The following is a 13397-nucleotide window of genomic DNA, read 5'->3' on the forward strand; positions in this document are numbered from 1 at the left end:
GGGTCTGATTTATTTTATTAAGAGAGAGAGAAAAAAATCACACTCAAGAAAGGAAAATCATCCAGCAGATTCACAGAGGAAGAATGGCGGCACTCTGTGGTGCAGCCTCCCGGGGGCGGCTGCCGGCTAGCAGGGCAGGCCTGCTTTCAGGGTGGCTGGGATACCAGGTTCACTCTTGGAGCCTCCAGACTAGCTAGCTGGCACACACCGGCCTGGGCCGAGGAAGGCCTGGGAAGTGATGGGAAGCCTCGGGCTAAGCCGCCAAGTGGCTGCTGGGGGAGAAAGGAGGAGCCAAGAGCAAAGCATGCACAGAGCTGCTGTTTAGGCTCCTTGATTGAGCGGTGTGTTGCCTCTGTTGGCATTTCTGGTGCTTTCCACCTGTGCCTGCTTATCAAAGCCTTGGAAACTGGCCCATGTTCCTTGGTTAATTTCACTGGAACCTTAACTCAAGATTTGGAAAGCCCAAGGGAAGGTTGGGCCACTGCCACTCTTAGATCTGGGCAGAGGAGCATGGTACCTTAGAAAGTAGGGCAAAAGGGAATCTGGTGTTGGACGCCACTGATTCTGAGTGCGCCCCAAACCCTAGGCAGGACTGGGACAAAATCAGGCAAGCAGCGGTTTGGGTGTGGGGTGGGGATGGCACCCCAGCAAGCAGGTGCCTTGCTCAAGGCTAGCAGAGGTGTGGTATGGCTCCTCAGGGAGTTGGGAGAGAGTTCAGGTGAGGGTAGGCAAGTGCAGCAAGCCCCTGGAGGGACGATGGGGTGGGGCAGGGCCGGTGGGGTTGCTTCATGCCCCTAGGATCTTCTTGACCATGTAGCCGGGGAGGCTGTAGAGGAAGAGCGCCAGCATGAGCAGCCCAAGCAGCGCCAGCACAATCTTGATGATAAGCCACTTGTACCGGGTGCAGATGAGGTACTTGATAGATTTGAGTGGGTTCAGGAACCAGACGAAGGCTGTGTCAGGCCGGCTAGAGTGGGGAGAAGATGGGAGGGGCCTGTCAAACAGCCTGCAATGAGCCACCCACACAGGGCACCCATCTCTGTCCTTCCATGGTGAGTGCTAGCTTCTAAACCCTGTCTTCTCTGTGTGACCTCTGTTGCCCAAGCCCCGCCCTGAGATGGCAGTTTTGCCTCATCCTGATTGCTTGGAATGATGAACTGAAGCAGAGGCCTTGACATTGGAGGCTGGACATGTTGTTCTTGAGATCTTGTACCTAGCACTTCATTATGCAAGCTCTGTCTCCCTTTGTTCTCAGGAAAGCAGAGTTTCTCAACTTCCCTCCTTCCTTCCTTCCCTCCTTCCTTCCTTCCCTCCTTCCTTCCTTCCTTCCTTCCTTCCTTCCTTCCTTCCTTCCTTCCTTCCTCCCTCCCTCCCTCCCTCCTTCTTTCCTTCCTTCCTTCTTTCCTTCCCTCCCTCCCTCCCACCTCCCTCCTTCTCTCCCTTCCTTCCTTTTTTGAAACAGGGTCTCAATTAGCCCAGGCTGGCCTTTTACCATGTAGCCAAGGATGACTTTTGGCCTCTGGCCTGTCTCTACCCCCTAAGCGTTGGTCTCACAGGTCTGCATCAGCACCCATGGTTTATATGGCACTGGGCGTTGAACCCAAGGTTTCGTACATGCTGGGAAAACATCCCACCCACTGAGCTACATCCCCTAGCCCTCAAACTCCCCTTTTGCTAAGCCCACAGGTCTGTCTGCAGCAAACACCCGAGCCGCCTAAGCACTGTGCCCCACCCTCCCTAACTTGCCTGCCATCAGGGTGCTAGCCTGCCTGCCTTCTGCCGAGTTCCTTGCTAAGGACCCCTTGTCAGCTTCCACTGTCTGCAATTTGTGTCACAAGATGAGCAGGCTCCATAGAATGTCCCATTATAAAAATTAAAGTGTTGTCATGCTCCGGTGTGTGTGCATGTGCATGCTAGTGGACACACCTGTGCACATACATGGAGGCAGAGGAGGACATAGGGGGTCCTGCTGTATCATTCTCCTTAAGTTAGGTCTCTCACCTGGAGCTAGTCTGGCAGCCAGGAAACCCCAGAAATCCTCCTGTGTTTGCCTCCAACAGTGCTGGGGTTATAGGCCCAGTGTAGCTATGCCTTAGACCTTTTTTTTTTTTTTCCTGTGAATACTAGGGATTTGAACTCAGGTCCTCCTGCTTTTGTTGTAAGCACTCCTAACTACTGAGCTGTCTCCCCAGCTTCTGGATATACTTTTTCAACAGCTACCCCGTCATCTCTCAGAGGCCATGGGCCATACCCCCATTGTAAGTGGGGCAACAGGGCAGGGATGTGGGTCCCGGATGCCTAAATTTCTATCACTAGCTATTGTGGGCAGGTTAGACTCCTTTGAGCCTCAGTTTCTTCATGCGTATGATGGTTTAATAGGAATTCCTACTTCCTGGACTTAGGGAACCATGGAAGTGAGAATGTGCTGGTGACTCTCAGAGCCTGCAGGGACATGGTCCTCGGCTTATGTCAGCTGGAATGTTTTCCCTGGTGGGACAACTGTCCCCTGAGGGTAGGACCCAGCTGTGTCCAGAGAGGCCTCTCACACTGAACTGGCTAACCCTAGCCAAACCCTGCCCCTGTTCGGCCCTGCCGGGGTCTCAGCTTCCTCCTGCCCATGGAACTGGAGTAGGCCCCGAGAAGAAGGCTGCTGTAGTTGGTGGACACTGGCCTGGCAGTTGGCCCATAAGTTGGAGACCCAGGGCCACCTAGCCAGGTGGCCTTGAACAAGCTATGTCACCTTTCTGGTCCAATAACATAAAAAAATCAAATAGCCATGTCTGGTTCCGAGAGCGTGATTAGCTTTGTGGAGGTTTGAAAGTTGCAGGGCATATGTGGACGTACATATGTGCTTGTGTTCCTCTGTGTACTCTTATGTGCGTGTGTGCGTTTATGTATGTATGTGTGCTGTGTACACATGTGAACTTGTTTGTGGGGTTTGAGTGTGTTTTGAGTGCATCCCACATGCTGACCAGCCCTTGTCCAGGGGCAAGGAAGAAGTACCAGGCCTAGGAGGCTGCGGGGCTCAGGCCCCGAGGATCTTCTTGGCCAGGTAGCCAGGCAGAGAGTAGAGAAACAAGGCGAGCAGCAGCAGCAGCAGGAGGAGCAGCAGGAGTTTGAGGAGCAGCCAGCGGTACGTATGCCACAGGAAGTAGCGGGCAGACTTGAGAGGGTTCAAGAACCAGATGAAGCTGGTGTCGGGCCGACTGGAGCATCAGGAAAGGACAGATGGACACAGGGAAAGGACAGGACGGTGGGAATGTGCTTGGCGAGAGGCTTCCGCTGATGGGGAAGCCTGCACCAAGCAGAAGAGTTTTGGGCACCTGCGGGGCCACCAAGCTGGGCCACCAAGCCTGGCCACCTTTGGGGTGGTTGCCCTTGTCAAAAACTAGGGACTTGGGTGTGGGGTCAAGCTTCCTGGGGAAGGAACAGCTATCTTTGCAGACTGCCCTTCCTTTGGTTCAGAGGGAAGAGGTAGGCTTTAGGGTTGAAGAAAAGGGCTCCCCCTGTGATGTGGCTGTGGCCCAGGAGGGGATAAAGTAGGTGTCTGAGGAGTAGGGGCAAGAAGACCAGAAGGAGCTGGGCCCTCTTCTCTTTTCTGCACCCATGATGTAGTGTGTGTGGGGGGGTGTCAAGGCAGCCAGCACTCACTTGGGTTTTTCTAGGGGGTCAGGTTCGTTGCGGGCCAGGCCCACCGGATTTTTCTCTGCCTCCTCTGCTGTTAGTAAATGTAGCTCCGCCTCCACTTTGCCCTGATGGGAAGGAGAGTTCCAGTGTCTAGGCCACCAGGCTGGGTATCCCAGCCTGGCCTAGCCTTGCCCATGCAGGTCCCCTCCGGAGCAGGAAGCAGTACCCACCGTGAGCTCAAACTCATCATTCTCATTGCGGGCCAGGAGGGGCCACCAGCCTTTGACGCGCTTCTGTTTAAAGATGGAGACCAGGGGCACATCCACCTCCCCGGTGGCCATCTCCATGGTGCACTGCTTGGCTGTCTTAGCGCCCCTCGGGAACCGGTTCAGGTCCAGCTCGATGGCCCCTGCAGCCAATGGTGGAGTCAGTTTCGAGGCCGGGGCGGGGGCTGCCCCACCTCCTTCCTTTCCACTCCCACTCAGTTTTGCTTGAGCCCTTTCTTAGCTTAGTGTCTCTAGGCATCTGCCACCTTCATCCTGGCTGTTGTGTGCCTACGGACAACACCGTACCAAACCCTACCAAGCCCAGGCTTGCAGATAGAGTTTGGCGCAATCTGAGACTCAGGGAAATCTGCCTCCTTATGGCCCCAGCTGGCTTCCCCTCAGTGTTTATCCTGACTGGCTGGTAGTGTGCCCAATGCGCCTTGTGGCTCCAGTTATGACTCTGAGAAGTGACTGGATTTTTGGAGAGGCACAATCCACATTTGGTATCTCTGGCTCTGAAGACGAGAAGGAACCCCGTGGACTCAGCCTGGCCACCCCTGCCCCTCAGTTCTGGTCCCTAGGCCTCCCTCTGCTCTGCACCTAGGAAATCATCAGCGGAGAAGTGGTCAGCATCCCAGATCTGTAGGGTGAGCCTCGCAGGGATCTTGTACTCCGTCTCATCCCAGGAGAACATGGATTCCTTCTTAGACATGACGATCTTCTCTTCGGCGGCCAGGTAGTCAAAGGGGAACAGGTAACGCCAGTTGAAGTTGCCTTCCCCAGTGAGGGAGTGGTAGTGGACGTCTGTGTCCTGTTTGTCCTCCTGCTGGCCCTTCAGCCACCTGCTGGGAGCCACGTGCTCCAGCTCTGTGGCCATCCCCCCAAGGGCCTCTCCCCACCCAGGCCCCAGGGAAAAGGGGCATGCCCAGCTCAGCCTCTCCCAAGGCTGTGACTGTCACCCACCCTCGCACAAAAATGTCACTGGACTTCTCGCCCGTGAAGAAATCGTCGTCTTCTAGGACCACCTCATCTGTGTTCCACACGATGACCCGCAGCTCGTACCTGAACAGGAGCAGGGAGACCCGTCAGCAGCCTGGGATAGGGCTCGGCCCAAGTCCTGGGTCCAGGTCAGGGCTGGGTCTCTAGTATGTTGGCAAGAGAAGCATCCTCCCCCAGTGGGGGCTGGGAATGTGGGGGAGGGTACTAGAGGGAAGTTTCTCTGCAACAGGGCCCTGGTGGGCCGAATCTCAGCCAAGCCTGGACCGCCTCGGTTAGGGGAAACCAATAGACACCCAAGTATACTCCTGGGCTGTGAGGCTAAGAACCGGGAGGAAGGAGAGAGAGCATGAGTTCCTGGGGTGGCTGCAATGAAGTGGATAGCGTATTTTGTCTGTGTGTCTCTAGAGACTGCAGCTTTGCTCTGTTTTTAAGACATTTCTAGTTAAAGCCTGGTGGCCCTCAGTGGGAAGCCCACATACTCTGGGTTCCGTTATCACCTTGTCCTCAAAGAGGATTTCCCCTTTGATGTTTAGTTGTAATTACAAATGAGGTAGTTGCATTTCAAGTACCATTCGGGAGGTTCAGTCACCCACTAAAACATGGTTGGGAATGTGGCTGTCTGGAACAGAGTTGGGTCACCCCCTTCAATGGTAAAGCCTGGAACTCAGGCTAATAGCCTCAGGCTGAGAGGGTGTTCCAGTCAGAGCTGGCTGCACCATTTGCTGTGGACAGAGTAAAATGGAAACACAGTCCCCATGGCTGGTTAAAAATCATCAAGAAACAAGGGCTAGGACTGTGGCTCAGTGGCAGAGTATTTGCCCAGTGTGTATGAGGACCCAGGTTAAGTCCCCAGTGTTCAATCCCCAGAAGAGAGAAAATCATTAATAAAATTGAAGATGGGAGGCAGGGTCAGATGGCTCTCTGTGAGTTCAAGGCCAGCCTGGTCTACAAAGTGAGTCCAGGACAGCCAAGGCTACAAAAAGAAACCCTGTCTTGGAAAACAAAAGAAAACAAAAAGACGGCAATATCAGGGCTTGAAAACAAGAAAACAGACAGCTTTGTAAGCCCAGAGAGTTGGCCCCAACTCCAGGCACCAATGACCAGGCAAACTGCAGAGCCCATCCTGCCACCTTCTTCAGGGGACACTGAGCTCCAGGGACCAAGACCACCTAAGTGAGGCAGGTGGCTTAGCTTCAGGTTGGAGGTCCCTCCACCCTACCATAACCTATGAACTTTTTCAGGCTGGAAGAAAGGCTGGCAAAATGTAGTGCTGGTTACAGAGCAGGCTCTGATGGGTTCCTCTTCTGTGTGCCTCTAGGATTGCATGTGAGAGAGAGAGAGAGAGAGAGAGAGAGAGAGAGAGAGAGAGCGAGAGAGCTATGTGAGCACAGGCGGGTGTGAGGGGTGGATATGTCTTTGTGAGGAAGCTAGCATGTGGGGAAGGGTGCTGGGGTGTGGGTCATCTCTACACTGTGAGTAGAGAAGGTGGTGGCCAGCTAGAGCAGGCCCTGGGTTGGTCTGTTTCTCCTTCTGAAGGGCCCGGCCACACCTGAGGCCCTGGAAACAGTGGCTAATCCAGGCTCTCTTCCACCCAGAGGAAGGCCTAGTCAGTGGTAGGAAGTGGATGAGGTGAGTGAGAGGACGGTGTTCACACCCAAGCAGCTCACTTCTTGGGTTTCCTGGGGGAGATATCCAGAGGTGTCCCGGGGGCTGGCATGTCCATGGGAAACATATCCACCCAGAGTTCCAGGCGACCCTGAGGAAGACAGGGGTGTGGCAGGTGCCCGAGTGACCTTTCCGCTCTGCTCAAGGCCACTCTCCTGGCCTATCCAGGATGCTAGGACGTCTTATAATGTCACGGATAGCCAGTGACAGCCTCTGGGGGAGCCAGCTCCCTGAAGTGATTCTCAGAATCACGCCTGCCATTCAAGTTGGCCTCGGTGGGGGAGGGAATGCAGTGGGGACACAGGGAAGAGCTTGAGCCACTTTTCTGCCCTTAGGACCCCAGGTCGAGGGTGTTTAACCCCAGATCCCGGCCAGGTGCGCATCACCTGCTCAATGCCTGGCTTGTCAGGGTTGAGCAGCGGCCTGGTCTCCACGTGTTCTGGTACAAGGCGGCAGCCGACCCGGGGGATGTCCTCCCAGTGTCTCAGGGCAGCCAGTGCCACATGCTCATCCGTGGGCTTCCTCTGACCTGTGGATGCCAGCGGGTCAGGTGCATACACCTGGCCCTTTCAGAACCAGGGGCCCTCTTGCTGGGGCAGGCACTTAGGAGCCCAAAGCCCGGAGTCATCACCTTTTTTTTATTGCCAGGGAGACAGACAATGAGGAAAGGGAAGGTCTCAGCCACACCACAAGGCCCAGAGAGACCCATGACCTTGGCTTACCAGGCTTGGGGAAGGAGTGGGGGGTGGACACGGGTGGGGCTTTGAGCAGAGAGACCTGGACTCACACAATTACTCTGCCTTGGGAGGGATACATGACCCTGGGCAAGTCACCAAACCGGAACTTGTTGGCTCTTAGTTTGCTCATCTGTAAATGGGGTATTTTCTTGGCCCATGGGGATGAATGGGAGAGAGGGAGGAAGAAAGGGAGGGAGGGAGGGAGGGGGGGAGAGAGAGAGAGAGAGAGAGAGAGAGAGAGAAGTATGTAAGTGTGGTACAGGAGAGGGTGACAGGGCAGTGCGTGGCAGACTGGAGGGGGCTCTGGGGTATGGAGCAGAGATCACTAGAGGACGTGCGCGCTGGGTCTGGAAGTCCCCTGTGGAGAAGTGTGGGCTCCCTGATGGCCTCCATAGGCCCTGGAGTGGGGCCAGTCAGCTGCTTTCAATGCCCCTTACCATTCTCGTCCTCTATCTCTGAAGGCCCCGTGAAGACACGGTTGGCGACCTTCACTCTCCCATGGGGACCAAAGTGGGGGCCGTCCACTTTGCCCTCTTTGCAGAGACGACTCAGGATCTGGCTGGGCTTCATGGGGTCCCTCCAGATATTGTAGCCGTGTCTGTGGGTGGGAGGAGACACAGGCGTGAAGTAGCTCCGGCTGGGGTCATCCCAGGAGCCAGCTCGTTCTGGCCAGTTCTCCATAACTGGCCATTGCCTACACCAGCAATAGGCCCTCTGCGGCCCTCTGCGGCCCCATGCTCACCCAGGACACCAGGGCTTTGACATCGAAAGTCCCCCAAACAACCGCCACCCCATCATCCCTTCAGGCCTCTTGTGAGGCATCGGGTAACCAGAGAGGGAAGTGACTTGACCGGGTCACTCAGCCTGGAAGTAGCAGAGGCCCTCTGGGATCCTCCGAGGGCTTTACCCACTGCCATGCCCCGTCCCTTTCTTCTTTCCCCATTCTGCCTCTTTTGTCCCCAATCCCTTCCCTACCCTGTCTGAGAGTATTCAGGCCCAGCCCCTGAGGCTGCGCAAGCGTGTAAGGTGAAGGTATACCCCGGAAGAGAAGTCCGAGCATGTTTACCTTCCCGGATTACCACACTTGAGTCTTATCTTAGCGTTAAGGTGCAGCCAACACCCAGCCCCTCCCCGTTCCCTGCCCTCGGCCTGGCCCCAGCCCCTCCCGGCTGCCGGCCCCGCTCTGTCCCCGCACATGGAATAGGTCTGTGCAATGCCACAGGTGGCACGGTGCTTGCTGTAGAAGCGGTTTTCCAAGTCGATCTTGGTTTCTCCGATGAGGTCGTCGCTGCCTACCAGATCCCAGTCATACACGGCCACCGTCAGCATGGACTCCATGGGGAAGGAGGCCTCGATGTCGAAGGACCTGTTGCGGGGTTAGGAAGGGGTGGTGGTGGTTGCGGGTTGAGATGGGCCAAGGAGCGGAGACTGGACTTGAGGGTCAAGGCGGGCAGAGAGGGCACCGCAAGGCCTTACTTCCCAAAGATGGGGTTGAGCTGCTTGGAGATGTAGTTCTCCTTGTCTCGGATGTCAGTCTTGCCTAACTTGATGGCGATATAGGGGTCAGCTTTGCCATTGATGTCAGCCGGGTGCAGGTCCGTGGCCTGGGCAGGGCAAGTGTTGCCTAAGCAGGACTCTTTCGTGACCTTGCCCTGTTCCTGGGGGTCCCATGATGTTGAGAAGTGGGGACCCAGCCACTGGGTCAGAGACAGAAGTCTCACTGTGTGGCACTAGGGAAGTTGCTGCCTCCTGTCTCTTGGACTGGACTTCTTTAGAAATAGCTAGACCAGTGGACCCTTCTAACCCAGCAGGAGGCCTGGGGGCTGGTGGGGGTGGGGTGGGGATGTGAAGGGAGTCTCACCCGGACCACATAGACTCGGACCAGCACGTTAATAGGGTCATTACTTGGGATGCCCTGGAACATCCCATAGGTGGGGTCGTAGCCAGCTTCTCGAGATACGTCCTCTGGGAGTGGCACTTTGTACACGCAGAGGGAACCCTGGAGCAAGGCATGGGGTGGGCGTGTCAGGCTGCAGGTTCACCAGCTAGCCAGCAGGTCCACGCTGTGACAAGGCCTTAGCACTTTAGCTGCTGGATCACAGGAGGCACAGGAGTTCAGAGGGCAGTGGTGGAGGACGTAGAGAAACGAGGTTGTGGGAGAGCAGCAGCTGGGCCGAGCCCCTGGCCTGACCTTGAACCGGCCCACGATTCGTTCCTCCTCTGTGGAGCCGTCTTCATCATCCCCCGTCTTGCCCCGTAGCAGGTTGAAGGTGTGCAGCCAGTCCTCAAAGTTGTCAAACTCTGACTCTAGCTCTTTGGGGTACACCTGGACAGGACAGGCTGTCAGGCCTCCTGCCAGCCTCCTGCCCAATCTGCTGCCTCCCACTCACATCTAGGCAGGATCTGCTTCTGGACCCTCACCTTAAGCTCATCAATTTTGGCTTTCTTCTTCTCAGGAGCTTCCAGTCCCTGGCCTGGTCCAGGGCTCTGGTTTTTCTTCTTTTTCTCCTCCTTTGCAGCCCTGGACTTCTCCTTGCTCTTTATCGGCCCCTTCAGGCCTAGCCCAAAGTAGAAAAGGAGGCCCTAAGTCAGCTTAGGGGAGGGTGAGGCACAAAGGCTCAGAGCAGGAAGGCCTGAGTTCGAGATCCAGCCTCGCCACTTCTTTCTACTTAACTTTGGAGTCTCAGTGCATTCCATGAGGAGATGCTGACGGTAGGTCATGGCTGGGAGAGGGACACAGAGTGTTGTCTGCTCTTGGTGGAATGCGTGGAGGGGACAATCACAGTCAGGAGCCTGTCCCTATGTGGTCCCCTGCTGACTCCCTTTGTTCTCAAGGTACGTATTAACAAGGTTGCTTCCTCCTGGCATTTCCCATGCTGCACCCAGTGGAATTACCCATAAGTGCCACTGGCAGTTTAGGCAAAAGAGGAAACCATCGCCCCAGTATCTTCATTTGAAAAGGAAGAGTGCTTGGGGAGATGGCTCAGAGGATAAAAAAGCTGTGTAAGTGTGAGGGCCTAAGTTTGAGCTCCCAGAATTCCTGTGAAAGCTGGATGCCTAGCACAAGGGCCTGTAATCCCAGAGCTCCTGTGGAAGATGGGAAGCAGAGACAGTGGATTCCCGGAAGATCACGGGCCAGCTAGCCTGGTGCACACAAGGTGGGAGGTGAGGAGTGACAAATGCTGTCACCTTCTGAGTTCCGCATGCTTGTTGAGGTACATGGGCACTCAAGTTCACACACAATGTACACACAGTCACACACAGATACATAGACACACACAGGCACAACATATACACACATACCCACAGACAGACACACAGAGACAGAGATACACAGACACAAATACAACACACATACATGCAGACACAGACACACATATAAACAGACATACAGACATACACTCACAGACACTTGGGCACAGACACAGACCATAGACAGACATACAGACACATAGACACACAGACCATAGACAGACACACACAGACACATAGACACACAGACTATAGACAGACACACATACATCTAGACACATACCAAAGACACACACACACACACACACACACACACACACACACACACACACACACACACACTGTGAAATCAATACTAATATAAAATCTCTGAGAAGTTCTGCGCTGAAGAAACCCACTTAAATGGGCATTTTCTAAATGGGTGTGACCCCAGAATCCTCTTTCCCCTCCAGAAAAGCATTAATGCTGTTCCACCACATCTGGAAAAGGTTATGGAAAATGCTGGGTGGACAAGCCAGGAGGTCCCTCTCAGCTCAGGTACTCTATGGTTCTCCATGTCCGCCTGCCGATATGGTTGCTGAACCTATCAGAGTGGAAACTATTGTAGAAGAGGTCATTAGCTTGATCCTCGGAGCCCCGGCCAGGGCTGGGAAGCAGCAGGTATTGTCATGGGTGCAGGGATCCAGGGATCCAGGGCTCACCCTCAGTGGCATCCATCTCTTCCTTCTCTTCCACGTCAGTTCCAGAGACCTCATGTTGTCGAAGTTGCTGCCAAAACATGAAGGGGCCCCCCTGACTCCCCAGGTATGGATGTCTCCATGGCCCGTGGCATCTTCAGCTTCTGTCACACGCGCGCTCAGTCCACAAGGCTGCCCAGGGCATTCAGAGGACCCTATCTTTGGGCTCCCACCACATCTAGTATGGTGTCCGGCTCATCATATGTGCAGATGTCAGAGATCTTTGTGGAACTCAAGGCTCACGAGAGGGAACTAAGCCAGGGAGGTGACCTGTCCACCAGCCAGAGGAGGGAGGGCTCTGAAGGGGGATTTTAAGGAGCTGCCTCTCCGGGTTAGGGCAGGAGCTGGAGGGGAGGGTGTGGTTTATAGCTGGGTAGTGCCAGCAACACCCGCCTCCCATTTCTTCTTACTCCCAGACCCTGCCCAGGCCTCACCTCCTTCATTGTGTCGATGGAGGCAAAGTACTTGGACCACCAATCCAGCATGCTTTCATCAGGCTCCTCTTCCTCCGGCTCCTCGGACGTGCCTTTCTTTTTCTTCTTCTTCTTTTCCTTCTCATCCTCAGCCTAGGGGGTCGGCCAGGGTGACCATCCGACAGGCTCTCCTACGTTCTACCTTTCCCAGGTCCCTGAATGATTCCCACCCACGCTGGCCATCTCACCCTAGAAAGCTTCCCCACCCCACCCCCTGAAGACATAGTGCTGTGGGTCCAGCAATGCCACGGAGGCAAAGCCTTGTGTGAGGAAGATAACACAGCCCCACAAGAGCCACAGGCCAAGGCAGGACCGGCACTCAGGGAAGAAGGGCTAGGCCCGTGAAGTTGGTTCTCTGGCCTGGCACTGGTGTCTGTGGATGGTTCTTTTACCCCAGGGCCCTTGCACGGCGCTCACACTTACCACATCCACCTTGACCACAGCATCAGAAGTCTGCAGAGGGAAAGAACCGAGGAGACAGGGAAGGGTTGGCCATGAAGAAGGGGCAGGCAGCAGGGCTGCCCAGGAAGTGAGAACGATAAGGAGGGTGTACACAGCCATTAATGCTCACTGTGGGCTGAGACTCTTGACTGCAACGCAAGCTTTGCATTCACAAGAGCAGGCCACCTGCTAGGGTGACTAAGGGCCCACGCTGCCTGTGCCCGATGGCTTACTAGATCCATGACTGCTGTACCTTAGAGTCACCTGGGAGGGGGCTTTATAATGAGTCCACACAGGGAAGGGGTCCGGAGCTGGGCAGCGGAGTGTTTAAGGCCGAGCACCTGGGCAGCTTTCCAGGCCAGCGTCTGCTGCTGTTCTTTCTAGAGACTGAGGGCAGCCCTAATTCTACTCACTGGCCAGCTCAGAGGGCAATGGTTTTGGACCAGGCCTCAGAGGCTAGGAAATGCCCCAGGCTGTGTAAAGCAAGTAAGGCAGCAAACAGAAGGCTGAAAATGTGGCCAGGAGGGAGTCCCTTCAGGGCTCTGAGCAGAGGCTAGACCTCAGAAAGACCAGCTCCAGGCCAACCCATCCTGGCCGCTTCTAGAGGCCCTTTTCTGTCAGGTAGAGCCTGATCCTAAAGCTGGAGAAACAGGACCTTTCTCGTGGAAAACCCCAGCCCAGGGGTAACACTTGGCATGGAAAATGGCCCTGTACAGGAGCCGCCTCTCTCATAAGCAGTGCATCACCTGGGGGGGGGGGGTCACTTCTGAAGTATCACCACTACAGTTAGAGGTCATTGCCTCTACCGTTACTCCTCCATCTCTTGCACACACAGACCATCTGCTCGTGCATACCCACATGTGCAATACTCCCACACCCCTAGGACTCCCTTCCAGACAGTGCTATGTGATCAAGGCTGGCTCTCGACAACTACATAGACAGTTAAGTCATGGTTGGACTCTCATGCTCTCAGGACAGGCCGGTGTGCCTGTGTGTCCCTGGCCAGCCTGGGGCCGGCCACTGGCCTTACCGCATCCAGCTTCACCATGGTCTCCAGTTTCTTAATCGGCGCCTCAGGCTCCATGCTCACCACAACCTCCCCTGTGGGGCGAGAAGAGGGGCCCCCATTGCACAGCATGTGGCAGCCCCGGAGAAGCCTGGCTGGAGAGACAGACAGGCAGGCAGGCAGACAGACAGACA

General features: G+C 55.3%; 1 protein-coding gene across 5 annotated transcripts in view; it reads right to left on the minus strand.

Annotated features, from left to right (window-relative positions):
• Positions 1–4: 4 nt before the first annotated feature.
• Positions 5–13397, minus strand: part of Otof (otoferlin) — a 91977-nt gene continuing 78584 nt past the window's right edge. The window contains exons 30-47 of one of the 5 annotated variants that reach the window (XM_055626471.1): positions 13228–13298; positions 12180–12209; positions 11718–11849; positions 11248–11314; positions 9716–9852; positions 9486–9620; positions 9156–9293; positions 8771–8898; positions 8490–8660; positions 7732–7892; positions 6944–7086; positions 6560–6648; positions 4857–4955; positions 4494–4735; positions 3858–4036; positions 3652–3752; positions 3004–3206; positions 910–967 (exon numbers count right to left, since the gene is read on the minus strand). In XM_055626471.1, coding sequence (XP_055482446.1) covers positions 3026–3206; positions 3652–3752; positions 3858–4036; positions 4494–4735; positions 4857–4955; positions 6560–6648; positions 6944–7086; positions 7732–7892; positions 8490–8660; positions 8771–8898; positions 9156–9293; positions 9486–9620; positions 9716–9852; positions 11248–11314; positions 11718–11849; positions 12180–12209; positions 13228–13298 — 2204 coding nt within the window. In that variant the 3' untranslated portion in view covers positions 910–967; positions 3004–3025. Of the gene's footprint in view, positions 968–3003; positions 3207–3651; positions 3753–3857; positions 4037–4493; positions 4739–4856; positions 4956–6559; positions 6649–6943; positions 7087–7731; positions 7893–8489; positions 8661–8770; positions 8899–9155; positions 9294–9485; positions 9621–9715; positions 9853–11247; positions 11315–11717; positions 11850–12179; positions 12210–13227; positions 13359–13397 lie in introns of all 5 variants that reach the window. The other 4 variants (XM_055626443.1, XM_055626480.1, XM_055626461.1 and 1 more) reach the window with 4 other exon arrangements.

This window comes from Psammomys obesus, unplaced genomic scaffold, assembly GCF_907164565.1.
Source record: "Psammomys obesus unplaced genomic scaffold, mPsaObe1.curated_primary_1811, whole genome shotgun sequence".
NCBI lineage: Eukaryota > Metazoa > Chordata > Mammalia > Rodentia > Muridae > Psammomys > Psammomys obesus.